Source organism: Xiphias gladius, chromosome 14 (genome assembly GCF_016859285.1).
Source record: "Xiphias gladius isolate SHS-SW01 ecotype Sanya breed wild chromosome 14, ASM1685928v1, whole genome shotgun sequence".
Classification (NCBI taxonomy): Eukaryota; Metazoa; Chordata; class Actinopteri; order Istiophoriformes; family Xiphiidae; genus Xiphias; species Xiphias gladius.
Window position 1 is genome coordinate 20,421,844 of NC_053413.1, and position 26,876 is coordinate 20,448,719.

The window sequence follows — 26,876 nt, forward strand, 5'->3', positions numbered from 1 at the left end:
TTGGCAATCTTTGCTGAACTTTTACTCAGACTTTCCTTCAACTGAGTTGAAATTTCACTTTTGTAAATGCTGATGTGGCCCTAAATGCAGTCACTCTATACTTAAACCTAATGCAGCTGATCATCCCACTGACTATAACTGCTGATGTGCAAAACGTAAATGGCAGCTGAGCAACAAAATACTAACTTCATCGGAGGTAAAAAGACTCGTGAAACATAAGTAGAAGTAATGCTGCTCCATATATCTAAAAATATACCACTTATTAACTTGTTAGAGTATTGTAATACACAAAGCTACTGCAGTAATTATTGAGTAGGCTTAGCATTAAAATAACTGAGGTCTAAAAGCAGCTGGTACTTTTCATCTCTGCATATTGTGACAAAGCGATAGGAATGTGAGGTGATGACGGATAGCAAAAAAGTACAAGAGAATGGCTGGGTAGTTTTGGGAGAAACATTGTATGATAAATCTGCATTGATATTTGATCAAATTAAGTATAGAGGTAAAAGAAGCAGGGGCTCTAAAAATGTGCTTTATGAGTGAAGACAGACACGTCCAAGTCTTTTTCTCAAAGAACACTACCTCCTTTTGGTGTGAAGAGCCTTTCAGCACTGAGCTTGTGTGAGACAACTGTGCCTCATCGAAGTGACAGATCTCTGATCCCTTGGCTGGTAAGATGGGAGTCTAGACATCGTCAGAAGTCATAGATACAACTGGACTGAGTTACAGAGCCAAATATAACAGGTTGCCATTTCCCTCAGCCACTTCCACACACTATACACCGCATTTGTGTTCGAGACTGTGGTTGCGGATTGTGTCGTTAAGGGACGTGTTTCTGCAGAAGTCTCAGAGCTGAACAGGGCTGACGTGTTTACTTTGGTTGACAAATGGGCTTGTCTCAGTACACTATGATTCACTGGATCACACAGGTGTTACCTACTCGATTAGTCAGATGGGCAGGTGTTGCAATAGTAAACTTTTGGAATATTAGACGTTCATTATTGTCTCCTTAGACTGATTACTGCACTAAATAAAACATTTTCTGTGTGTAAAATTGATGCTTACAGCCTAATCATCCAGTGTCAACATTTAAGATCCAACCATACTATCAGTGTCCACATATATCTTGCATGACATCAAGCACTTAAGACTACTAAAAGTATCCTAGTTTGTATTCGCCATGGTAGCCTTTCATATACACTCTAATCTGCCCAACCATTCCCATGGCTTTGTGATTTATACTTAGCAGGACTCCGACTCTACTCCCAAGGCGATCCTGTGGCTTTTGGGGGAGTTTTTACCATACAAGGAGAAGAAGAGTTTAGCTGGGTTTCCTGTGGGAGGGTTCTGATTTCTCTCAGTTCACTCTGTCTCTATTTCTCTCTCCCTTACCTCCTCTCCCCTTTTATCTCTGTTCTTCTCTCCTGGCTCTGCTCCAAACCTCCGCTCTGCTCACTATACAACCTGAACAATTTTATAAGAGGCTTCCAAAATCAATATTTGTCACACTAAATTATCAGAATTGTATCTATGCAATAACAATATGTGCAGCCAGCATCCCGACAGACCAAATAAGGCACGCAGTCGCTGCTGTTATCATGGCAAGTCATGATGTAAACTTGCGTTAACCCTAGGATTTTAAAGGAAATAAACTGCCAGCACTTTTAAACAAAAAAGGCTCCCGTCTCAATCTCTTTTTGAAGAGACTACTTACAGACAGCTACAAGTATTGTTGGTTACTTTCACCGTCAAAGAGTAGAATAAAGGTTCGTGGTTCTATTTTTCTGTTGACGTTTAATTTGTCAGATGTCCTTGAGGGGATCTAACCTCTGAAAAGCCTAAGCACCAAGCTGAAAACTGTTATTCAGGAGATGACAATATTTACATTTCGGTCCATGCCCATGAATAAAAAATGAGTCAGAGCTGCTCCAAACCTCATACCTATCTCAGCTAAATCTGACATATCATGACTTTCCCATTAAAAAACATTTTTAGGTTTGTGACAGTACGTTTTTCATATAATCCAGTGAGATTTAAAATGGTTTATTTTGCTTCTCGTTACACCAAGGAAGTCTTGATCCTTCAGTTTACCTGGAAAATTAAAACTCTCCAGACTTGGAGAGACATGGTTTTCACTGAAACAGCAACATGTTCCTCGAAGTCAAAGTACCTGCAGATAACCCGGATTCTCAGGGTTGGTTTCAATTCACTCTTCCTGGACATCGTCCTCTGTACCAATGTCTGTATAAGAAATAACAACAACCAAGGGAATGCATACTGCAAAAGTGGCAATGCAACATGAAAAACAAAAGATGCATCTGTCCAAGTTTATTCTCAGATGTCACTTAAATGGGCACTGTACGCTCTCACTGTTCTTTGACTTTCCTTGTAATATTTATTTTTAGCTGGGGCAGCTGGCTCAGTAGGGTTGAAAGAAAGCAGACAGGTCCATCAGTGTTAATGACTCTAGCACACACACACCCATATGCACCCCCCATCCACATAAAACAATTTAGATTACTAACTTTTTTCACCAATATTAATTGTAAATAACCTAAATAAAAACATAAATATGAGTATCACCTCTATCCTCTTGTGATTAATTCAATTTTTTCCAGTTTGCTTTTCTTGATATTTGGTTTCTGATAGAAACTTTCATGTGCAAACATACCATACTAAAAAGAACCTGCATGCATAGCATGAGGAGCCTCAATACCATGCACGGTGCATATAATCATATTTCCTGGAATCCATCGGCATAAAAAAAGGTGTATAGCTCCGGCCAACAATGCTTTTTATATTGTGCGCCTCACAAATTACAGAAAACAGATCTAAATAAAGGTCTGTCAAACCAATAGTAATTAAGAGGATCTTAATTGCTGTAAACCTATGGTTCATGTCTGTGTAGCTCGACTGTTAAGCTCCGGCTGTCTGGTGTAGATCACATGCAGACAGCTCTTCCCCCCAAATTTTCTTTGGCTGGATCATTTTCCATACAGCCCTTTTTTTATTCGACGGTAGAATGAAAACTATGTCCTTTCTAACCAACTCTGGTATTAACATCAATTTGAACATTCCTAAGTAACAACACAGGCATATAGATATGAAGCCCAAAGGGGGGGGGGATTAACCTTTAGTAACTCATATTACTAATGTGAATAACGTCCTTTTGATGTCTGTGTGCTGGATCATTCTCCTGTTTCTTATCTGCTATTCCTCTCCAGTTCTGTCCAAAACAAAAAGGCCATGATCCAAATAAGGAGAAAGGATGGATATTACCAAAACATCTACACCACGCGGCTCCTCCAAGAGCTTCTGAGAGGTGAACACTAGGGAGGGGGGGGGCACACCAAGTTGTAGAGTAACCATGGTGGGGTGTGGCGGAAAAGGGTAAACGGTGGGAAAGGGCTGTCACTAGGGACTGGGGCTGTCTCCAAACCTCCAGTCAAGTTTAAATCACATAGGGCTCTACCGACTCTCAGTTTGCATCCTCCTCTCCCCTCCTGTGCTCCCTCGCTCTGAGCTCCCCCTCTGTCTCTCTCTTCTCCTCTGCATCTGCCAGTTGCTCTCCCCGTCAAACTTGCCAGGGCTCTTGTGAAGGGTTTACCTCTGCACATCTACAGCAGTTTCTCACCCGAAGAAATCAGAACTTTTTTTTTTTCCTGTGAAGCCCGCGAAGACACTGAGACCCAACTGTCACCATGGAGGCCATCAAGAAGAAGATGCAGATGCTGAAGTTGGACAAGGAGAACGCCATCGACAGGGCAGAACAGGCTGAGTCTGACAAAAAGGCAGCAGAGGATAAATGCAAGCAGGTGAGACACTGATGATGGGTTTTATGGGAAACCACACGACGGATCTGCTGGACTGAAAGGGCAATGTGTGCTCTTGTATAACACTAAGTGTACTGAATGTGGAGATAGTTGGGAAATAAATCAATAATATGGCATATGGACTTTCATACATAAGGTAAAGTAAATTGTGTTGATACCACACACGGAAATTGAAGCATCGCAGCAGTAAAAAAGGACAAGAATAGATGCATGCCAATGGAACATCAACTGGATTATTTTATATATATCATTTTGTGGAAATTTTCAATGTAATGATATATATCAATATCAAAAAAACTTCTCAGTAATAAAGTGATATTGATTTCAATCATATCACACAGCTCTATCTGGAGCAGTAAAAAAAAACATTAACGTTACTGTGACACCTAATTTAATTTACGTAGATTATTTTGTGAAAACAGCCCAATGTTGTTAATTTGTTGTGAAGATATAACATTAACGGACAGGTTTTCTTTAAATTTCAACAAAAATCTGGTCTAAAATAAAAAATAAAGTCACCAAAACACTTGTGCAGACCGTAGTGGGGCTCAACATAAAATGTCAAGTATTTCCTAAAGCACCAAATGCTGAATTACAGAGAGCAGCTGATACCGAGCCCCAGAGCCCTGCCTTGTCGTGGGCAGGAGAATGTGGAGGATGTCCACAGCGAAGCACAAACAGAACTCCTGGACACATTGTCAACAGTGAACCAGAGGGATTACTTGAAGCTACCAGGATGTCGCTGCAGGAGTTAAAACACACCATCAATAGCAGCTGTTGCTCTGATTCTAGTAGACTGAGTTACCCAGTAGTCTTGTCTGAATTGAAGTCCGTACAATATCAGAGAAACCTGACGAATTCCAAATATCTGCACACCCATATTTGGCACTGAAGTGCTAGAGCCTCAGACAGCTTGATATTCTGAGGGCTAACTTGAAGAGAGCGCATTTGTACCACTTGATACAAGCAAAGTTAGAATCTGGAGATGTAATAGGATATTTGAGGTTTCTAAATAGAGGCAATTATTACACAGCGGGAGCTGGTGTCGTCATCATGGCGGTACGAGAGGAATGCTAGACGGCAGGGAGTAGGAGAGGTTGGGCAAAGCCAGGATCTACATTAAAGCAAGGGGAAAGAATCCTCTCTGAGGTGGCTAATGCCCTAATCATACCCACAGAGCACACAGGGAGTGACAGTTGTCACTAGCACCGCGCATGTCTTCCACATCAGGGAGCAGTCAGCATGAAATCTTAGAAGATTATGCGGAGCTCTTCAGTTTGTTTGGACGGCAGGGATACAAGCAGTGCTAAGAGATGCTTTCTTTGCTATTCTTGGCGTGAGGAGGCGAAAATCAGAGTGCGGTTATGCTGACAGAAGGCACTGAAAATAAACAAAACAAATACTGAGTATCAACATACAATACACATAACATCAGGCCAACTGCAATTAAAGGATCGGCGCATCCAAATTACAAAAAATTCAGCAGATATGTGTCTTTTCAGAAACAATGTCCTGGGTTACTCTCAATATTCCACAGACCTCATGATGAACAGTTTACTTTGGATCTACTTTCTACTGAAGAAACAGTCCTGATGAATACTGTTGACAGCATATTCTGTGTATTTTCAAAGGTAACAGCAACACGTCTTTGAACTTTTAGCCCTGCCAGCCATGTTTCTCTTGGGAACTATTGGATGGAGTGCCCTGAGACTGTGTGCAGACAAAATTCCGGGTTTTGACCAAGTAGCTGCAAAAATAATGATATTATAAGATGGGGAACATGGTAGACATGATCCCTGCTGACCATGAACAATGTACGCATTGGCACTGTGAGCATGTTAGCATGGTGACATTGGCATTTAGCTCAAAGCACCACTGTGCCTCACAGCCTCAAAGATCCCCAAGCATGGCTGTAAACTCTTGCTTAATTGTAACTGTTAATTGCTGTGACATCCCATATGAAATGCCATTTAACCTCCATTGTATCTGTGTGGCGAAAAAACAAAATTAAACAAAACAAAAAAACAGAACTATCTGTGTGGTTATATACCAGTAGAAATAAGTCAGAAAATCCAAGTTGGTACCTGAGTGCTTGTGGGTATTGACCAAGTTCCCTTAACTTGTTTTGATTCAATCTGAACACATAAACTGCTGAGTATTCCCACTGTCTTTTAAAGTGGTCCTCACCTGTATAATATATCAAGAATAAAATCAACAGTCCAGCGTTCTGCAAAACAACAGATGTGATATCTTCCCATTAAAATAATGCTCTACACGTCATTTCATTCCTTTTTAGTTTTACACAACAAAAAACTTGGTTTGTTTTGCTGTATCCTTTCTAATTCTCTATCGTGATTACTGTCTTTCAGTTGGAGGATGAGCTGCTGGCTCTGCAGAAGAAACTGAAGGGAACAGAGGATGAGCTGGACAAGTACTCGGAGGCCCTGAAGGACGCTCAGGAGAAACTGGAATTGTCGGAGAAGAAGGCCACAGATGTGAGTTTACCACACAGACGGCATCTGAAACAAATTATCCACATTACAGCGGAACAAAACAACTTCTAAGTTTCAGTCTTACAAAGTATCAATATCCACTCTTTCAGCTGGACTGATCTAAATATTGCTCTGTGAATGAAAAAGAACAGTGATTGGGGGCATATTCTGGATTTAGTCCTTTTCCATCAAAATTAGTTAAGAGAATCAGTGAATCCAGTACTTCACACACTCAGTCTGAGGGTTGCTCTTACTGCTTACTCTCCCAGAAGAGGCCATGTCTGGACTCGCCTTAATAATTTAGTTTAGTTGTTTTCAGAGTTATGAAACTTGGGAGTAGAGTGATTAAAACACACACTCAGAAAATATAGTAATTAAATTGAAAGTTTTTAATCCAGGTGCAATCAAGGAAACTAAGGGCAAAATCTTTTAAAGGTTTCAATGATTTCAAGAACACAAAGGACTAAGATATTCGGATAACCATTTTAAGATAAGAATTCAGTCACGGGGACATTTACTCCAAAGGTTTGCCATGAGATTGAGTTGGAAAATCACTTTGTGTATTCAACAGAGTCAGGTACCATACAGTATATACGGTATGTCAGAAACAATTTTACACTCTTGCTTTCACACTGCGACCCACTGATCGAGCACAACGTAGAATCACCTGCGGAAGGAAACCAACAACCCTGAAATGAATGTTGAAATGACTAATTTTGAATCCTCTAACCCAAATAGTGTTGAGAATCACTGAGTTATCGGTGGCTCACTTAAGTCTGCAACTGAACTATTTCTCAAGCACAGACAAAACTTGGCCAGCCTGTAGCCAACCAGGAATCTCAGGAATGCAGCTTAAGCAAACAGAGAACCCCATACTGCAGTGTCTAATGAAATCAATGCTCCGGCTTTTTCTTGGGGCGGAGACATTACAATCTCCTCTGTCCAGACTCTCAGTACATACTTTATCTATCTACAATGGTCAATGACCACTCACCTTTAAAGAGGGTGTATTTCATTTGCAGTAATATCTCATTTACCTTAAAAAGACAACAAAGTGTTATCTTTTATGTAAAGCAAAAGGTTTAGTGAAAAAAAAAATTCTTTTTTTGAATTATTAAAAAAAATATGGAGACAGGCAGACTGGGCTTGAGGGATTCATAACCTGTATTACCTAAATACAGTAGGCCATGACTGATATGGCACCAGAAATAATTTAAACAGCAGTTTTTCTGGTGGCACATGGTGATTCTCATCTTATATGTTTCAGTTTTTCTATTTTTTTTAAGGAAGACGCATTACCTCAGAGTCACAAAACCAAGTTTTGTTGCACACATACATAATTATAGGGCCCACAACTAACCATTATTTTTGATTATTGGTTAATCTGCTTATTATTTTCCAAATGATTTTTTTTCTCGATTAATCGTTTGGTCTACAAATGTCAGAAAATAGTGAAAAACAACAGTCAAAATTTCCTAAAGCCCAAAAATTACGTCTTCAATATTTTTATTTTGTCTAACCAACAGTACAAAATCCAACAGATATTCAGTTTCCTATCACAAAAGACAAAGAGAAGCAGCACATTTTCACAGCTGAGGAGCTATATGCAGAAAATGCTTGTCACTTCTCCTGAAAAATAATTAAATAGATTAAATGATTATCAAAATAGTCGCTGTATTTTCTAATAATTGATTAATCGACTTCTGGTTTCAGCTCTAAAAGTTATGCTAAAATCAAGTTGAATACACAGCATTAAAATCAAAGCACCCCCACAGTCTACCTCTAAAACTACCAAGTGAAAGCAGCCGAGATAAGACCCCAAAGATTAAAGGACAGATAACAAATGATTTCAGTCTCAGATGACCCATCAGATGCCCCCAGAATCTGGATTTTGTAGGTCTGTCCACCACTGCTTCTTCTTCTTCTAATGTGTTTTCACACTGCTTATGCGGGATGCTGATACATATAAATGTGATACAAGGAAATAGAAAAATATAAACCCAGGTTTTGCTCTGAGAAGTGAGGAGAAGGAGGAGGAGGAGGAGGAGGAGGAGGCGGAGGAGGCGGCAGAAGGGGGCGCTGAATGAATGTGTCGCCACCCGATGGCTGCGGGTCACGTCTGCAACCAAATCAATTTACATTCCAAGCCGCTGCAGGTCAACGACCCCTGTTGAAGAGGATTACTGCCGCCCCACCCCACCCGAGACCCTCCCTCCTCCCCCCTTGCAAAACTTAATCTTTGGACCTTTGATTTCTATATAGTTCATAACTTCCTTTTCTCTCTCTTTCACATACACAAACTTACACATACACACACTTTGCCCCCCCTCGGCTCTCGTTCACACAACCATACCCCGTCGTATGTTACGAGTCACATTCACGTCTGAATCCGATAGATGATTCAGACCGCACTCTTCCTCCCGATCCCTGCCCTGCTCCTTCTAATCAGAGCACAAAAATGCAGCCTAAGCAACACCTTGCATTTGCCTTATAAGTCCACAATAGAAGACCCAGACGCACGCACGCACACACACACACACACACACACACACACACACACACACACACACACACACACACACTACCTAACATTACACACCTCTTTTGTGGAGGAAAAAAAAGCAGTCCCTTCCCCTCCTAAACCCTGTGATGTCATCGGAGACAGACTTCTTCACAGGATTGGAGGATCTCGCCATAAATTTCCTGAAAACTCCCAGTCCCCCCCCCCCACACACACACACACACACACCTCCTCCTCCTCCTCCCTCATCCCAACACTGGACGTCCCCGATTTCCTGCCCGAGAGAGAAAAAAAAAAGAAAGAAAAAAATAAGAGCTTTCCTCGGGAGCCTGCGACTTAGACGCAGATCAATAACTTTGGAAGAATACAGCAAGTCACTCCGGGCTGCCGCATTTTGGGGCTCCTCCGTCGCTCTTGAGGAAGACAGTCTCGCCGAGATCAATGGAGGTGGTGAAGAAGAAAATCCAGACCCTGCAGCAGCAAGTCGATGAGGCGGAGGACCGTGCGCTGGCGGTACAAAGGGAGTTGGACACCGAACAGGAACTGCGCGAAAAAGTGAGACCGCTCATCATTTGTCCGACCTGAGCCGCGTTTGTTCGTTCGACGCTAACGCTCGCTCGGCCGCTGGGCACCTCTAGCGAGGACCGCGAAGGCTTTCAACACGGAAATCTGTCAGTGTTGGACTGCAGGTAGCGGTGATAACAGGCGACTCACAGAGCGCTCCTGTGAGAATCTGAAACTTTCCCTGTGTATCCCAATAGTAAACGTGTCTCTTTTTTTTTTTCCCTTCTCTTTTTTAATCTTCTAATGTTTCAGGATAGTGGAGGCTTTAGAGCCTCGTGGGAAGCTGAGGCATCAGTGCAGAGACACTCCTTCGCAGACTTTTGTTCGGCTATCGGTTATCCAACTTCAACCCGCCCTGTATGTGCTGAAACACCTAGAAATGCTGCGGGCGCCCTCGCTATCACATTAACTGTCAGCGCGTTGGTTTGAATGTTGAGGGATGACAGGATTACAGCGTTTCACAAACCTGGATTTCTCCCACTTACAGTTTAAGAGACTTGGGGAATGGTCTGATCTCGTCTGGCGAAACATTCAAAAATCTTTGCTCCTCTCGCCCTTCGGATTTTTTTTTTTTTTGACTCAATGACCCATAAATGAAAACTGGGAGCTGGTGTCCTGCCTCCTCCTCCTCCTCCTCCACACAGGAGGAAGGGAGCAGACATGTCGTGATGTCAGTCCCACAGGAAACAGGCTGCGAAGAGGAAGAGACTTCTCCCTTGTCCCCCAAACATAAAATGGGTTGACTCTGCTCAGCTGCACCACTTCAGATGCAGTATGTCAGGGTTAAAACTACGTCAGCATGTTTTCAGAGTATCCGGTCAGGAATCAAAGTCCAGAACTCATCGTGGTTGTTAAGAGTGAAATTGACTGCACTTAAAAACCCGAATCACTGGACGGGAGGGAGAGGGAAAACAGGAATAGATGCATGCCCCGAGTACTGTGACAGGTTCCAGAGATTAAACAGGCATAATTAAACAATTATCAATAAGTAGCCCATAATATTCAGACCATTCGATAGCAAGAAATGATTACTCTTAACCATAACTGCGGTATTAGTGAGACCTTGCACTCAAATCCAAGAGCCATAAAACCAAACATTTTTAAAATCGATGATTTTTTCATTTTAAAGTCAGTTTTGAGTGTGCAGCTCTGGCCGTCCTAAACAGCGCCTTTCCTCTCGAGGCAGCAGCATGTTTCCCGGCTAACCTTTGACCTCTCTCTCTCTCTCTCTCTCTTTCTCTTTGTTTCTCCCTGTTGCTGTAGGCTGAGGGCGATGTGGCATCTTTGAACCGCAGGATCCAGCTGGTGGAGGAGGAGTTGGACCGGGCTCAGGAGAGACTGGCCACAGCCCTGCAGAAACTTGAGGAGGCTGAGAAGGCTGCAGATGAGAGCGAAAGGTGACAATCAACGCAAGAATTAATCACGAGAATTAACGATATTGTGTGCAGCAGTCGAGCAAGTTCCAAGTGAAAAAAATCATTGTCACCATAATGAATATCGTCATGGTTACCTATAATGTGTCAGCCACAAATTGTAGACATGCCATCAGCTATAAGGTAGAAAAATGATGGTCTTATGGCTGTGGAAGCCATAAGTCAGGGGTTGAGATATTTTGTTTGATGTTTCGTCATTTTGTCGAAAGCACTACACTATCCACAATCCCTCAAGCGGGTTCCACCAGTCAGAGACATTACGGGTACTGTGCTGATGTTAACTATAACTGGGCTTCGGCACTGGACGTGGCAGCGAGAGCACGGCAAAGTATGCATGAAAATATATCGTTTCTAAAAACTGCAGCACCCATCTTAAATCCAGAGGGATAGGTTGGGAGAAGTGAGGTAAGGCCTCATTGGGTGCATAGCTTATTGTGTGTTAAAAGGCATTTAGCACACTGTGAGCTTTTCAATCTAAAGATCCTGTATATAGAGGCATTGCTGAGATGTCTATAGACCAAAAGGGAAATGTCTTTTATCACCCTGGTCCAGATACAGTGGTCATATGTATTTTTCTTGAAAAGAGCGGAGAAGTTTGCCAAACTGTTGGTTCTGAAAATATTAATTTTTCTCAATTTGAAATTACAAATTCAAAGCTTATGTTGAACCGCAACCACAAACAACACAGAACCACATGGACAATTCAATGAAAATAAAGCGAATGACACACATACCCACAAGCTCATTGGCAGTTTCTCAAGTATCTTCATAGTTTTAGGACCGAATCAAGGCGATTTAACACAGAAACTGGGATTTTAAAGGGTATATTGAACTGAAAATGTCACCTCTAGCTGATTTAAACGTCTTGAGTGCCGCATTGCTTCAGAAATGTCAAGAACGTTGTGGTTCTTTTTCCACCAAAGGCCGCGTGTCTCTCTCTTATCTTTAGAGGCATGAAGGTGATCGAGAACAGAGCCATGAAAGACGAGGAGAAGATGGAGATTCAGGAGATGCAGCTCAAAGAAGCCAAACACATCGCTGAGGAGGCAGACCGCAAATATGAGGAGGTACGGGCACGGGGGTCACATTTCAGCTGACTCACAGTTTTCAGTTGAGTCAAGAAGCTGATGTAATTTTTGTCTTTGCCCAACTATGCTTTCATGTCGTTTTTAATGTTAGGTTGCCCGTAAACTGGTAATCCTTGAGGGTGAGCTGGAGAGAGCAGAGGAGAGGGCAGAAATTGCAGAACTGTAAGCACAAGTCCACCAAACACAAGCTGTCTGCATGTTAGCGGATTTCATTTGGTTATCACCAAGATATCACGTCGGCTACAGACATATTTAGTGCCAGAAACAGTCACTAAAAACAATAATTGATGTTTTCTCTCTGTTCATGCAGGAAATGTGGTGACCTGGAAGAAGAGCTCAAGAATGTCACCAACAACCTCAAGTCGCTAGAGGCTCAGTCTGATAAGGTAAGTGTTCTGCTTGGCGGTGCACTTGTTGCTTGACCCTCAAACGACTTCACACGCGAACACTCACGGCTGTGGCCCAGCAGGACAGCTCAGCTCTTCCTCTGGATTTCCTAAAGCTAGATAAATTATTTGCCACTCAATTTTCCTGCCTATACTTTCCCGTCTTGTCCAAAATGGGCTTCAAAACTGTAAAACTCGCATCTAACTTTCTTGAAAAGAGACAGATGTCATATAACATGCACATCAGTATAATTTACAATCTAAATATTGAACATGAAAAGGTGAACTAAGCATTGTGATATTTGTTGTTTTGGCAATGATCTTCAACTATTTCTCTGTCTCCATAGTACTCTGAGAAAGAAGACAAATATGAGGAGGAGATTAAAGTCCTGAATGACAGACTTAAGGAGGTAAATTCATGTCTGCTCAAGCTCAGAGGGAAGCTAAGTTAAGCTGTATCTGGATGATTAATACATTTGTTTGTTTTTTTTCGAAGGCGGAAACCCGTGCAGAGTTTGCAGAAAGAACAGTGGCTAAGCTGGAAAAGACCATAGATGACTTAGAAGGTACACTTCATTTCAATCCTGCTTTTCAATACTGCAATGACCTTCGATGTTTCTTTACTCAACCTTTGTTCAAATCTTTAGTTTTCTTAATCTTTTTTCCTTGATTTTCTCTCTTTTTCCTCCTCATTTCCACCTGTGGTCTGCACAATTCTGCATTTTCCTCTCAACCTCCTCCACCTGCTTTCTCTCCGCCTGAACCTGCAGACGAACTGTACACTCAGAAGCTGAAATACAAGGCTATCAGTGAGGAGCTGGATCATGCCCTCAATGATATGAACACCTTGTAAACCTTATTTTGGGTTTAGCTCATGATGTTTTCACTTTCCCTTTGTCTTTCTTTGCCTAACTGGAAGCACCTTGTCTCTTCTTTTCTCCCTTTGCTCTCACTGCTCCTTGCTGCTTTCCCATTCAAGCAAAGCTCAATAAAGATGTTTCAGTTTTATCCTGTCTTCAGTCTTTTCAATTAAGCTTGCTTTTTACCACTCTGCAGCAGTTTTTCAATATGTAGTTTCTTTGCCTTCACTAAAATGAACCTTATTTTAGTAGCTTACTTATTGTATATATGTTATCAACTGATCTGTCCACTAACCAAGCATTACGTTTTATGTCTGCTGCTACTTTTTTATTGCAGAGAACCTATCACACGCAAAAGAGGAAAACATAGGAATGCACCAAGTCCTGGACCAAACTCTGCAGGAGTTAAGTAGCTTGTAAAATGCCAAGAAGAACATCAAACAATGCAAAAAAAAAAAAACATTTGTTTTTATAAAAGATATTTTCCACATGCCATCCAGTCTCTGTAATTTCACTCTTATTCCTGGTTGTTAAAACACATGTAACCCTTTTATATATTTATGTGTCCTTTGTTTCTTTTCCTTTTTTAAAAAAGTTTTGGGTCCATATGATTTCAGTTTCGGCTCTGGAAATTGTGTTAGATCAAACTCTGAGCACAAATAAAACTGATGACAACGCTGATGATGATGATGATGATGATGATGATGATGACGGTGAAGTGAGCTTTACGTGTTGGCTGTCTGTGTCTTCTGTGGTAGTATGCACGGTTCTACATGTGTGCTTGTGTGTCCTTCAGGCAATTTCAACACGTAGCCACAAACCGTAACAGGAGAAAGACGTTGGCCTTCAATTTACATCTGCCAACGCGCACACTGTTTATTTTGTGCGCTCTGCTAAGACAGTGAATTCCTCAGACACAAAATTGGAGCTACTGCTTCGCTGCCGGCCCATTTGATTCCACAACAGTAATGTCAGAGTACTCGTTTTTCTCCAGTTGAATACAGTATGTGTAAGTGAAAATTCAATCCCAGTATTAATGACAGCAGTCAAATGACAGATCACCACATGGGGTTACTTTAAAATATTATGTCCTTATCAGAGAGTAGTAAGTGAGCTATCAGGTAAGACCTTTTGTCAACTATTAGTGTATGCTAGCTAAATGAGAAATTATTATGATGACAACAACATTCATCAGTTTTTATTTTTGGTTTCTGCTTCGCAGAGAAGCACCATACATTGGTTTAGTAATAAGTACTAAACCATACTAACTAAATAATAACCAAACCATTGTCATGACAACGGAGCACCTCCCATCTGCTGAGGAAGGCCATGTGATGTGGTTGAAAGCTCTGAAAACAACAAGTTGGACCTTATGTTAAGAATTCTCATCTCAAAGAGGAGAACACTTTAAAGCAATATATACAGCAAAATATACACAAGGTATCAAAATTAGAAGTACTCAGTAGAGGTACTCAAAGTGCAGTAAACAGGAAAACCCTAAATTAAATCAATATTTGATGTGACCACCTTTCGCCTTTAAAACAGCACCAGTTCTCCTCGGTACGCTTAAAGCAGTTTTTCAAGGTGCTTGGCAGGTACTTTGTTCCAGCCTCTTGGAGAATTTCTCACAGTTCTTCTGTGGATTTAAACTGTCTCTGTCTTCTGTCCCTTCGTGTAATAATCCCGGACTGACTCCATGATGTTGAGATCAGGGCCCTGCGGGGGCCAAGGCCATCTGTTACAGGACTCCTTGTTCTTCCCGTCTCTGGAGATAGCTCCTCATGACTGTGGCTGTATGTTTGGGGTTGTTGTTGTTGTCCTGCTGCGGAATGAATCTGGAGCCGATCAGACGCCTCCCTGATGGTGTTGCATGATGGATAAGAGTCTAAACATCCGAAGTGCCTGAAACGTTTGCACAATTCTGTACATATTGTAACATTGTAGCAACATTTAATATACAGTTATATTGTATACAAACATACACACAACCACATATATATAGTAGTATAATAGTATAATATACAGTATACATCTGAAAAGTACACGTGTAAAGTAGCATAAAATGAAAATATTCAACAACAAATCTCTCAAGTTTGTAGTGGCCTATGCTACTTGACTAAACGAGCTTATAACCTTGCACCATTGTTAGTAGTTAGTTCGAAGTCAGTCAGTAGTTTACAGGAGTTGGTGCGTAAACGCCCACTGGTCCCGGTCAGACATAAACGGCAGGTGGATTCCGCGCCGGCAGGAGGCGTCATTTCTATACATTCACATCGCTGCTTCGCCGGGCGGGATTTCCGCAATAATATCAAGTATGGCGAAGACATACGACTATTTGTTTAAATTACTGTTAATCGGCGACTCTGGTGTCGGGAAGACCTGTGTCCTGTTCAGGTTTTCAGAGGACGCCTTCAACTCAACGTTTATCTCAACAATAGGTAAGGTCTCGGCGGTGTGAACTGTGTCTGTTTACAATACGCCAGTGGTCTGTCTCAGAGGCTCCGTCTACTTGCCGGGATGCTTGCTCTGCTGCGTTGAAGGCTGGAAGTAGTTTATCTTTGTCATTGGGTTGATAAAGAATCTGTTATTCGTTTAAATTAGATGTCATTAATAAAATTAAATGGTTATTTAGAGATGATAAGGGTCAACATCGTTGTGTTCTGTACCAGGTTAATGTAAGAACGTAGATGTGTTTTTTTTTTTCTTTATTATTATTATATTCTCATGCCGGGTGGCTCACTTGCCAGCTAACAGATAGCTCTGTCGTTAGTAACAGGCCCCGTCTACATTCTGGCACACACCGGAAAGCCTGTTATATAGCACGCTATTGCTGATAAATTTAAACATTATAAACGCGCAGTTATTCTTTTATGCACATATTACAGTAGTGACAAGAAGCCAAGGTCCCGGTTCAGTTTATGCGCAGTTGATTAGTGTCGTTTTTCTGTTTTTGTTTTGTCACAGCAGTGTCAGCCAATGTTTGACAGCTATATTATGCTAGCGAGCTAACGTTATGAATGACATGCATGATCCTCCTTTATCCCTCCAGGCATTGATTTCAAGATTAGGACAATAGAGCTTGACGGCAAGAAGATAAAGTTGCAAATATGGTGAGTTGAACTGCCTTAATGCAGGACATGTGACAAGATGGCAGTGTTTCGTCAATATTTCGTTAATAAAGTGGGTGGCGCACACTTCACTCAAGGCAAGGTTCCTTACTGCGCCCACATGTCCTTAGCAATCTAAAACTATATATTCTCTACTTTAAAAGTCATTTAATTGTTTTAAAATCGAATGTGCAAGTAATTAATTGTAATTTTAACAAAATTTATTTCACTCTTTATGTGTAGTTTCTGTGTTCAGTGGAAAAATCACAGGTTCATACCCCATAAAGTTCACCAGTCCAATCCCAGCCCCTACACTGACCTCTCATATACCAAAACTTCATACCTCCCTGCTATACCAAACTGTTGGAAAAGGCCTATGATAGACAAACCAACCTCCCCAGACCTCTTGATACGTTCTTGTCATGCTTAACTGTAGAGCAAAAGTGATGGAAACTTTCCCCCATGATTTGTCCAAACCTTGATCTTTAAGGTATTCCATATTGCTCTCAAACTTTCTGATATCTGACACTTTGAGATGTCGCAATTCTGTTTTGTTTTGTTTTTTCCCCAGGGATACAGCTGGCCAGGAGCGCTTCCGGACAATCACAACAGCCTACTACAGAGGAGCAATGGTGACTATTTGTATGGATTGATGGACAAATGTAACATAACCCCACTTTCGGAGGAGGCCATGGCTCTTGATCTCTATTAATCTCTACACATTTCATATACTGATATTTACAGGGCATCATGCTTGTTTACGACATCACCAACGAGAAGTCTTTTGATAATATCAAGAACTGGATAAGGAACATAGAGGAGGTATTTACTGGCCCAAATATAACCTGCTTTATGTGCTTACTACTTCTTCAAATATCTGATTGGCGTCATGTAGCATTTTGTTTTTATTAAATTTCTCTTTTCTTAAAGCATGCGTCATCTGATGTTGAGAAGATGGTCCTTGGAAACAAGTGTGACATCAATGACAAGCGGCAGGTGTCCAAAGAGAGGGGGGAGAAGGTGAGAAGTTTGATGATGTTAAAATAATACATTGAAAGAGGGTTATATCTGATAGTAGATACCGGTATAACATGAAAAAAACCTGTCATCAGACTTTTGTAATTCTCTACCACTTTCTTTCAGCTTGCATTAGAGTATGGAATCAAGTTCATGGAGACCAGTGCAAAGGCCAACATCAACGTGGAAAACGTAAGGAGGCATTCTTCTTTGAGTTACAATATGCTTAAAAGATGTATCACAAATGTGATAACATGTATATTTGTTTGTGTTACAGGCATTTTTGACACTTGCCAGAGACATCAAATCAAAAATGGACACAAAATTGGTGAGATGAACTCTTTAATAATTCAGTTTAGTATTTCACATTGTGAGAAAATTATATATGTAATGAGTAAGTTTTTAGCTGCTCGTAAGTATTTTATTGTATGAAGCTTTTCTTAAATTCCAAACTTCTGAAAATGAATAGCTAGGTGCCTCTGGTAGTAGAAAAATAAAGGAAGACATATGAAGGAGAGTTCATGAACGGGAAGAAATCAGCTACTGCACCACACAGTTCTACTTGACAGAGCAGTGACCTGTCTGTCTGTTGTATCGCTGCAGGAGGGCAACACGCCGCAGGGGAGCAGTCATGGAGTCAAGATCTCAGAGCCTCAGAAAAAGACCAGCTTCTTCCGCTGTAGCCTACTCTGAGATCCAAGGCCATCGGCACTGGCTGCCAGCTGGCTGGACATAAATGGACTGTGCGTGCTCTTAGCACTTCCTCCCCCTTCCCACTTTCTACCCAACCATGGTCTGTCCTCGCAGTCCACACAAACCATAATAGTCCCAGTAAGTGGAGGACTTCCCCTCCTCTCTTCCTCTTCTAAAGCTTCCAGTGGTGCATCTCTTCCATTTATAAGGAGATCTGTTGTCTTCATTAGTCAGACCGCATGACTGGTGGAGGACTTAACACGGGGCATGTTCCAGATGTTCCATATCACACAAAAGACAGGCTCTTACTTCTCACGTTAGTCTCTTTGTTCTACGTGCTCATATTTCATACAGCGGGTAGCACAACCGAGAATGAGAAATCAATTAATTGTTGTCAAGGATTTGGGATTATAAATACAAATGTGATGTTTAGATCTATTTTTGTTAGTGCTTTTTCCCTTTTTATGTGATAAATCTCATCCAGAGACTGATAAGCTTGAACTCCAGTGAAAAAGAGCTGCACATGCTTTCTTTTCATTTCAGCGGTTAAGGACCATATCAAGAATAATGTGGTCAAGGATCAGAGAGGAATTGGTTGGGAAGGTTTTCCGTTGGGCGTTCTGCTAATTTGTTTCCATGCAGTCCTCAACAGTTAATTGATGCGACTAAAAACAGTGCGCCATCATGCCCTGATCATTACACATTGCCTCCAGCTCTTTTCAAAAAGCTTTTAAGTGCTTAAAAGCAGTTTTGCAAAACAGAACCTAAAAATACAATCTAGGTTTTTGCCTGTGGATTAAGTTATGATATCATATTATCAGCAGAACATTGTTGAGGTGACATTTTTCTTCTCTGGTGTACTAACTTGCGATAAAATTAGTACACCACTTGTCACAAGTGGTTTACTAACTTGCGATAAAATTAGTACACCACTTGTCACAAGTGGTGTATCAACCACTTAGTAAATTACTGCAAAATGTTGTATGTACATTTTTGCCCTCAAAAATGTACATACAACATTTTTGAGTGCAAATGTGCTTAAGCTGCATTGCTATCCATTTGTAAGTGCAATATTTAGGAATATTTTCAGAAGTACTTGCTGTATCATTTGACTAATCCTCCATAGGTAAGTACAGTCTAATTTGATTATGGCTGAAACTGTTATTTCAAAATTTGATTAATCTGCAATTTATTTTCTTGATTAATTGACTGGTTGGTCTACAGAATAGTGAAAAAGGCCTCTGAAAGTTTTCTAAAGCCCAAGGTGACTTCCTCAAATGTCAGAACAACAGTCCAAACCCCCAAAACCTGCAGTGTACTATTGCATATAGACGAAGAAAAGCAGCAAATCCCCACATTGGAGAGGCTGGAACTACCGAATGTTTGGTATTTTTACTTGAAGAATGATGGTTAGGACAATTACTCGATGATCAGAATAGTTTTTGGATTGATTTTTTTTTTTCTTTTTTTCCCTTTTTTTTTCTTTCTCTCAGTTAACTGATCATTTGAACTCTAAATAAGACCATTTTAGAGTGTTACCTTTTAATTTGAGTTGCATGAAGGTTTTGTAGCAGCTCTTACCCACTCTCAAGCTAAATGACATCTCTGGTTATTTGATCAGAACTCAAATTCACTCTTGAGGTTTCACACTGTAAGCCACTTCACCCCTGCTATCCAAGCAGCTCTCCTTGCACTTTAATAGTAACTCGTGTTTTGTGTGTAGCCTGTGCCAAGTGGTAGTTTTGCAGTACAGCAATACAATTACTTAGTTAAAAGTGTTTAATTGATCTAATGAGTCTTGGTAATATCATGGGCATAATTCCTAAATTTTAATGCACCTACTTAAAAATGACTCAATCTCCTGTTCCGCTGTTTCACTGCTAGTGATCCACTGTCCTGCTATTAGTTCACTGAAAAACGTTGCCCTAACCGACTTCAACAGCTATACATATTTGTAAAAGAATTTGTGAGCCTCTGTTTCTATGCTACTGTCCTGCCAAACTATAGTTTAAAAGCGATATTTTCTTGGCCTACATGAAAGCTGGCTTGACCTAAACTTAATGGAGGTCCCGTTAGTATTATTGTACATTTTCTTGTGTATTTGTGTTTCACTGTGGCCCTTTAGTTTGAAAGCTAGGTGGCACCAGAGGCACAGTGTGCATAACAGGTGACCACCGTAACTCAAATTTGAACCAGTATTTTATTAACAGAACGAGCCACAGTGAACTAGACTTGTGTGATGCAAACACGTACCCTCGCCTCGTATTTAACATCGATGTTGAGTCTCAGTCTGTTTCCGTTGTTCCTCATGTTTCCTTTCTTACATTTGTTGCTAGTCTGAAAATCAAGCTCCTGTATGCACAATATCAAGGGGGAATCTGTCTTTGCTTGCCTGCGCCTTTTTAATATCGAATGATTTGGGACCTCATAAATACCATGACCATTTGTCTTAACCGCTAATACTCAGCTCTGTCATAAGTGAGCTATGCATTGTGAATTTTGGACCTGTGCATATTTGTGTAATGTAATTTTCAGACATACACGGAGACCTGTACAGTTGAATGTATGGGCTTTTTGTTATTTGTGTTTTGTTTCATTCACTGAGCCAAAAACAGGACATGCTCTGTTTGTAGAAAGCTGCGTTGCTACATCAATGCGAGTGAAATTTACCTGGATGCTGAAATGTGGAGGTAGTGCAGTTGTCTCATTCCAGTGATGCTGTAGCTTTAAGTCATAGACAGAAGCACAGGGAGCAGAATTTTGTGGGACTCAAGCTGTGTCGTTTTCAGCTGAAACGATACTCCCTCTTTGATTTTTATTTTAAATCATATCCTTTTTTTTTTTTTTTTAAGACTCCTATCACATGCCATGATAAACTGTACATCCCTTTTTACAGCCATATTTTCATTCCATTGATTGTGAAGTACACAGGGAGAATAATACAATGCATTTTGGAAAAAAGGTGAAAAAAAAACCCACTGTAAATATCACATTAAAAAGAGATCTACTTAAATTGTACTGTACTTTCTAAACCCATATGAAAATTTATCTACAATTTGTAGATATGTGTACTTTTGATTTAATAAAATAAGATTATAAAACTCAACTTCCTCTTTTTTCCATGTGTGTCTTTTTTTGCTGGCTGTCAGGGGAAACTACACCGTCAGTTGAGCCCATGCTCCCACAATGGAGCCTGACTGCTTTCCTGACAAATGGCTCTCCATTTATTGGCCCGCTATGACCCACTGGAATGTTCTGGCATGAGTTTCTGTTATAGTCTGGTATAACTGAACCCCTTCAGATACAACACAGAAATCTACTGTTGGTGGTCATAACTAACGAGCCTTGTCTGGATGGATTGGCTGGTGCTTCCAGCTTTCCATAGACCTGCAGTCACACCATGACTGGTGCTTTTTTTCTGCAGCTTTAATAATAAAAGAAAGATTGGATGTGGACTCAGAGTGTTAGTACAAGGCAAGCAAATGAGAGCTGTTTACAGTAATGCTCCCATTAAAGATAAGACAAGTTGTAGTTTCTCATAGTGTTTGCTCTGGATGTTAAATGTGAAAGTCGTTAGGGGGGGTTTTTTAGTTACATTTTCTTTTTTTTTTATTACAAAATAAACACAAATGATTCACAAGATGCAATAGTAGTTTGTGGTAGAGATGTCAGGATTTCTCTGCTTTCCAGACATTCGGCTGCATTATCAGTCCATCCGTTGGAGCTATAAGTAAGTAAGAAATGTACATGATTTTTTTCTCTTCCTTATATCCTTATGTGGAAGGTGCTGTGAACAGAAATGACAAATTTCTGGTTTGATTTCCTCATTAGCAGTCAGGATTAAAAACATTGATAAAGTAGCTACTGTAAACGCACATTAGATTACAATCATTTACACATTCAAAATATTCAAGAAATGTGTTCTTTTGTATTCATGTAGGTGTGTTTACTCTTCCTTATATATCCTGTCGTACGTGGTTGTCATTGGCTTACCTGAGGAAGTCTGGGGCTCGGACAATCATGTGCTGGAAGTCCTCCAGCGACAGGCGTCCATCATTGTCCAGGTCAGCCTCATCTATCACCTTCTCACACACCATCCTCACCTCGTCCTCCGTCAGCTCGTTTCGAGTCAGTTTGTTCAGTGTCTTCTCCAGGTCTGACTTGCAGATAAAGTCATCATTGTTGAAGTCTTGCAGAGAGAGGAAGACAAGGAGATGTCTGGAGTCGAAATGATTGGTTGATTGATCCATTAGTCAAACAACTGTTCTGATAGTCAATGAAAAGTCTTTTTCTTTTTTTTTTCTTTTTTTTAAAAAAATGCCTAAAATTCACTGGTTCCTGCTTCTCAAATGTAGGGATTTGCTGGATATTCTTGTCTTTGATGATATTTAACCAAAAATCTAGGTTTTGGACTCTTGATCCAATTTCAACTTGGGCTTTGGGAAATTGCAATGACCATGTTTTTACTATTTTCTGACATTTTATGGACCAACAATTACTGATGATAGGATATGGAAGATTAATCAATTATGAAAAAATAAAAATAACTACTTTTTCTATATTCAATGTATTTAAAATTTGACTTTTTATCCAAAGACAAATCAAAAATTATTAGTTTTCACCATGATTTTATTGTCAAAGTGGAAAGGGCAAACTTAGCTTTTATAAAACTATATTTCAATGTAACCACACTTTAGACTTTGACTAAATATGTTGTTTTTTTAAGCCTTATGGATTATAGAAACACACGCAGTGCTTCATTATAGGGGTCGTTTCAGGTATCTGAGCACATGCACGTTCATCATAATGCAACTGTCCTTTTACAGTACGTCACCTTAAATGCTTTTTCTCCTCTCTGGGTCTGAGTAATAATTGAAAAACTTCCTTGACCCATGACCATGGCGATGTGTGTGTAACTTCTTCATCTGTCATCGTTTGTTAATTAGGGGGGACACTGCTGCTGAGCACAAACTGGGCTTCGACAAGCTCTTTGTCTCTATAATGGGCTGCTTAATCATTTATAACATTCCATGCACCATCCCACATGCTTACAGGTCCCTAACCCTTCGCCATGTATGCTCTGTTACCATAAACAGTACTTGCATCCCATTAAAATGCACGATTCCCGTGTCTCGGATACTGCTGTTAAACCCACTGGGGAAAGTAGTGGTTCATAATTAAAATTTGTACCAGGGAATGAATGATTTTGTCGCACAGAAGTGGGGCCTATTTTGTAGTTACATGTGTTAACCCTAATCTTTGTATTGGGACCTGGAGACCCCTGACCCTCTTTAACAGCTCAAAGTTTATGATAATTACTTGTAAACATGGTTTTGAGCTGATTCCGTTGCAGGAAATTAGGAGTTATTTCTGTTTGACCCCATCTGGTTAAATACAAATACTCAGCACAACCCTTTTATAAAGGTTTTCTTAAAAAGCGTGTAACCCGGAGTTTGACCTCTCTGGGGTTTATTTGACCTCACACATAAGTAAAGTCACTATTTTGGTTAACATACTGTACATTCATTTGTATGTGAATGACTGCCCATGCACCACATAAAGCATGAAATATTTCCTTATTTGTCAGAACAATGCATTATCAAACATACAAGCTAAGTTTGTGGCAAAAGGAAGGGTTACAACTTCAATACCCTTCTGCATTTTGGGAATTAATAATATCAGAAAAAAATGTAAAAGGTATTTAAAGGGAAAATGTGGTTATATTCAATTATGATTATTATTATATTTACATACAGGACACCAGCATTGAAGAAGTAAAGCAAATCTCAACAAAACAAAATAAAAAAGGAGCACACCTCACTATGATTAAATAAAAAATGTACCGCTTCTTCAGATATTTTACCATAAATTTTGAAAGCGTAGTAGGCCTTGAGGTCCCGCGGAGCCATCTCACTCAGCACTGAAAACATATCCAAGAAGTCGTCCAGTGTCATGTTTCCCTCTCCGTCCTCAGAGAAAACCTCAGCAATCCTCTGACGAAACGGGTTGTCCTGGACAGAGGGGACACCGGGACCTCTGTTGAAGTCTGACAGCCTTTTTCAGAACACGTCAGTGCAGTGCGTCATTCACAACTAAGAACTTGTGCTTGTTAAACAGGATTTGATTCTTCCAGTTGACTAATACAAGATTGTGTGTTTTTATTTCTGTTTAGTCTGTTTTTTGTTTTTCAAATGAGAATTCAAAGAAAGCCACACAACTGTCACAATTTGTAAGAATGAATGAGGGAAAGTGTAATCTTGACAGTTTCACTCTCCCTTTCTCAGGACATTGTCAGTGGCCAGCGTCACACACCTGCTTACCTTGCTGTCATTGTGTCATTGTGTACAGAGGCATATAATTGACCTATTTTCAAAAAGTGTGTCCTCAGGGACCCACCTGCATTCTTCAAGTTTAAAGGAGTCAGGTAACATATAACCTTTCAAAGAATTCTGTCGATTAGTTGGCCATTAATTATGGATTGAGAACACAGGGAGAGCGCGGTTCTGCGGGGTGTGCGTGGACCAGTGGGCCTACCTTCAGCTCGGGCATGCTGCCAATCAGCTCATATGGTAACTTCACATCTGGGTGGTTGGTGTAGTCAAGGGGAACAAGCTGCGGTGCCAAATCCCGATAGCGGTAGAACAGTCTGGGAAAGGTTTCAAAAATGTAATTGCAATATTGAATTACATTACAGATATCTTCTATATTATGTTTTTTGTGCGTTTAGTTGGAGTAGTAGGAGTAGGATTCAGATAACTCCTGCTATTCAGCTGCAGTCTCGTTTCTTTCTCTAAGCACTGACGAGATTGAAAAATGAAATACAAAAATGAAAGATGAAAAAATGAGTACAGTAAAGTTCTGGAAGAGTTCTCCAACAGCAAGATTTAAAATCTCATGCGATCTCAATGGTAGCCTGCCCCACAGTAGGGCAGGTCTCCTGACACTGTAGTTTAGAGTTACAGTGTAGTATTGTGCAGAACAGAACAAAATTCAGCTGTGTCAGTTGTGTTGCACCAGCAATGACCCGTAAATAAAACGACTTAGCACTGTTTTGATATCACTGTAAACAAAACAATTCTATGCTCACCTGAGAATTTCTTTTCTTGTAAAGTATGTACAGTCCTGCAAATACAAACAGATCATGGCAGGAAAGTGCAACTATTGCAAAGAACATTGGGATGTGGATGTTCTTATGGTGCTTCATTATCTGTTTGTTGAAGAAGTATTCAGATCATTTATCAATACCAGACTTATCAATACTCAGGTACAAGTAATAAACCTGCATGTATAATTTTGATAGTAAAGTAAAAGTAAAACTAGGTTAGTGCAGTAGAATGCACGGATGTTTGTAGGCAACACAATGTTCATAAAGTATCAAAAGTAATAGTAAGCATTATGCGTTATGCATTATTGGTTCATTATTATCATTGCATTAACATGTAAGCAAGTAAAGGCCGACTTAACTTTGACGACTTTATTTTTGGGAAGTTCAATTTATAGCTATGCATCATATTTTCTGAGCTGATCGTGTACTTTGTCTGTAAAATCTTAACCCGAAAAGTAACAATAACTGGGAGATAAATGTAGTGGAGAATAAGGAGAACATGAGTAGATATAGATCATAAAAAAAAGTACAAGTACCTCAAATTGTACCTTAGTACAGTACTACAGTAAGGTAACTAAGTAGAGTAAATGTTCTTAGTTACCCTCCACCACTGGTTTGATACGCAGACAGATTACATAATTCAAATTTTTCCACAATTAATTCAAATATGCCAGTAAGGCTACGCATCCTGTCACTAACTTTCACAGACTTTTATTAGCAGAAAGACAAAAACCAAATATTAGATCAACAAACACCATCAGGGAACCCTTTGACCTATTTCGATATAGCCCTGAAGGGTACTCCACATAACCCTGGATATTCTTTTTGTTTCTAAACAAATGTGCCGTAGAACCTCTTTTGTGTCTTTAACCTTGTTTACAGGTGCCGGTAGTTAGCATCGATAACAGACGCCCCATTTAAAGTGATTGAGGATAATGGTCTCACTCAGGAGGAAAAAAGGACCGGCACCGACCTGGTAGGCATCCAGCTGCTGTGCTGTAAAGATGGTCTGTTTATTCCCCATGTCTGAGCGCGCAAACGCCAAGCCTCAGGTCCATTGCTGCTCCAACATCAAGTGCTTTAGGGTGTGTGGATATGTCAGATATGAAATACTGGGACAAAGGGAAGCCAGAGCCAGAGAGGAGATCAGGTGTCGGGCTGCCACAGGGCCCTTTGGTCCCCATTATAATGGCAGCATTTCATCGTTTTCTCCATTGTGAATAGCAGCCCCTTTGACAATGAGCAAGGGCTGTCGTCCAGAATCATGCCAAGTGGTATCAACCCCCTTTAGTGCCACTCTATGGCCAACGCCTCGGTCGCTGCTCAGGTTACACTCTTTAGAGACAGGGTTTTGTAGTGGGCAAATAGAGTATTTGACGGGAGAAAGGTTTTCATAGCAGAGAACTTAATGATTTGATACATGTTTATAATAATCAAGTATATTTTCACGTTCAGTTTTTAGGTGAGGTATCACATATCTCACCTAAAAACTCAATTCCAAAATGTATTCACTTTGCAAGAGAACTGGGAGTGGTAACCATGACCTGAGACACTCAATTACCCGCTTGCCTTTTATCCTGCCATTATAATTTATAATAGCTGATGTACAGTAGAAATCCAGGACACATGCCAGATTCCACCCTTACCTCACTCCATCTTACTTAGCATGAATGGCAGGGGAACATTAGGTTCCCTAACATTAACCATACTAATTGCCATGCACAGACATTGTAGAAAGCAGGAGTTTTAAAACATTGGTATTAAATGAATCACACAA

General features: G+C 40.4%; 3 protein-coding genes across 5 annotated transcripts; 2 read left to right on the top strand and 1 right to left on the bottom strand.

Annotated features, from left to right (window-relative positions):
- Nucleotides 1–3,410: 3,410 nt before the first annotated feature.
- On the top strand, nt 3,411–13,856 carry LOC120798940 (tropomyosin alpha-4 chain). Of its 2 annotated transcripts, XM_040143733.1 has the most exons (9): nt 3,411–3,815; nt 6,203–6,328; nt 10,674–10,807; nt 11,793–11,910; nt 12,023–12,093; nt 12,242–12,317; nt 12,665–12,727; nt 12,814–12,883; nt 13,515–13,856. In XM_040143733.1, exons 1-9 carry the CDS (start codon nt 3,702–3,704, stop codon nt 13,595–13,597), a joined length of 855 nt encoding a protein of 284 aa, XP_039999667.1. In that variant the 5' UTR covers nt 3,411–3,701; the 3' UTR covers nt 13,598–13,856. The 2 variants fall into 2 exon arrangements, with proteins under 2 accessions (XP_039999667.1, XP_039999668.1); XM_040143734.1 differs by lacking the exons at nt 3,411–3,815; nt 6,203–6,328 and adding an exon at nt 9,066–9,401.
- Nucleotides 13,857–15,440: 1,584 nt separating this feature from the next.
- Nucleotides 15,441–21,050, top strand: LOC120798865 (ras-related protein Rab-8A). Its single transcript, XM_040143637.1, has 8 exons — nt 15,441–15,615; nt 16,227–16,287; nt 16,856–16,916; nt 17,029–17,106; nt 17,215–17,304; nt 17,428–17,493; nt 17,579–17,629; nt 17,905–21,050. Exons 1-8 carry the CDS (start codon nt 15,492–15,494, stop codon nt 17,992–17,994), a joined length of 621 nt encoding a protein of 206 aa, XP_039999571.1. The 5' UTR covers nt 15,441–15,491; the 3' UTR covers nt 17,995–21,050.
- A 709-nt stretch (nt 21,051–21,759) lies between these two features.
- On the bottom strand, nt 21,760–26,123 carry cib3 (calcium and integrin binding family member 3). 2 transcript variants are annotated; one of them, XM_040144095.1, is made up of 6 exons: nt 26,073–26,123; nt 25,082–25,116; nt 24,529–24,640; nt 23,858–24,005; nt 21,988–22,183; nt 21,760–21,781 (listed from the first exon to the last, which is right to left on the bottom strand). In XM_040144095.1, the coding sequence occupies exons 1-6, from the start codon at nt 26,121–26,123 to the stop codon at nt 21,760–21,762; spliced, it is 564 nt and encodes a 187-aa protein (XP_040000029.1). The 2 variants fall into 2 exon arrangements, with proteins under 2 accessions (XP_040000029.1, XP_040000030.1); XM_040144096.1 differs by lacking the exons at nt 24,529–24,640; nt 25,082–25,116.
- Between the last annotated feature and the right edge of the window lie 753 nt (nt 26,124–26,876).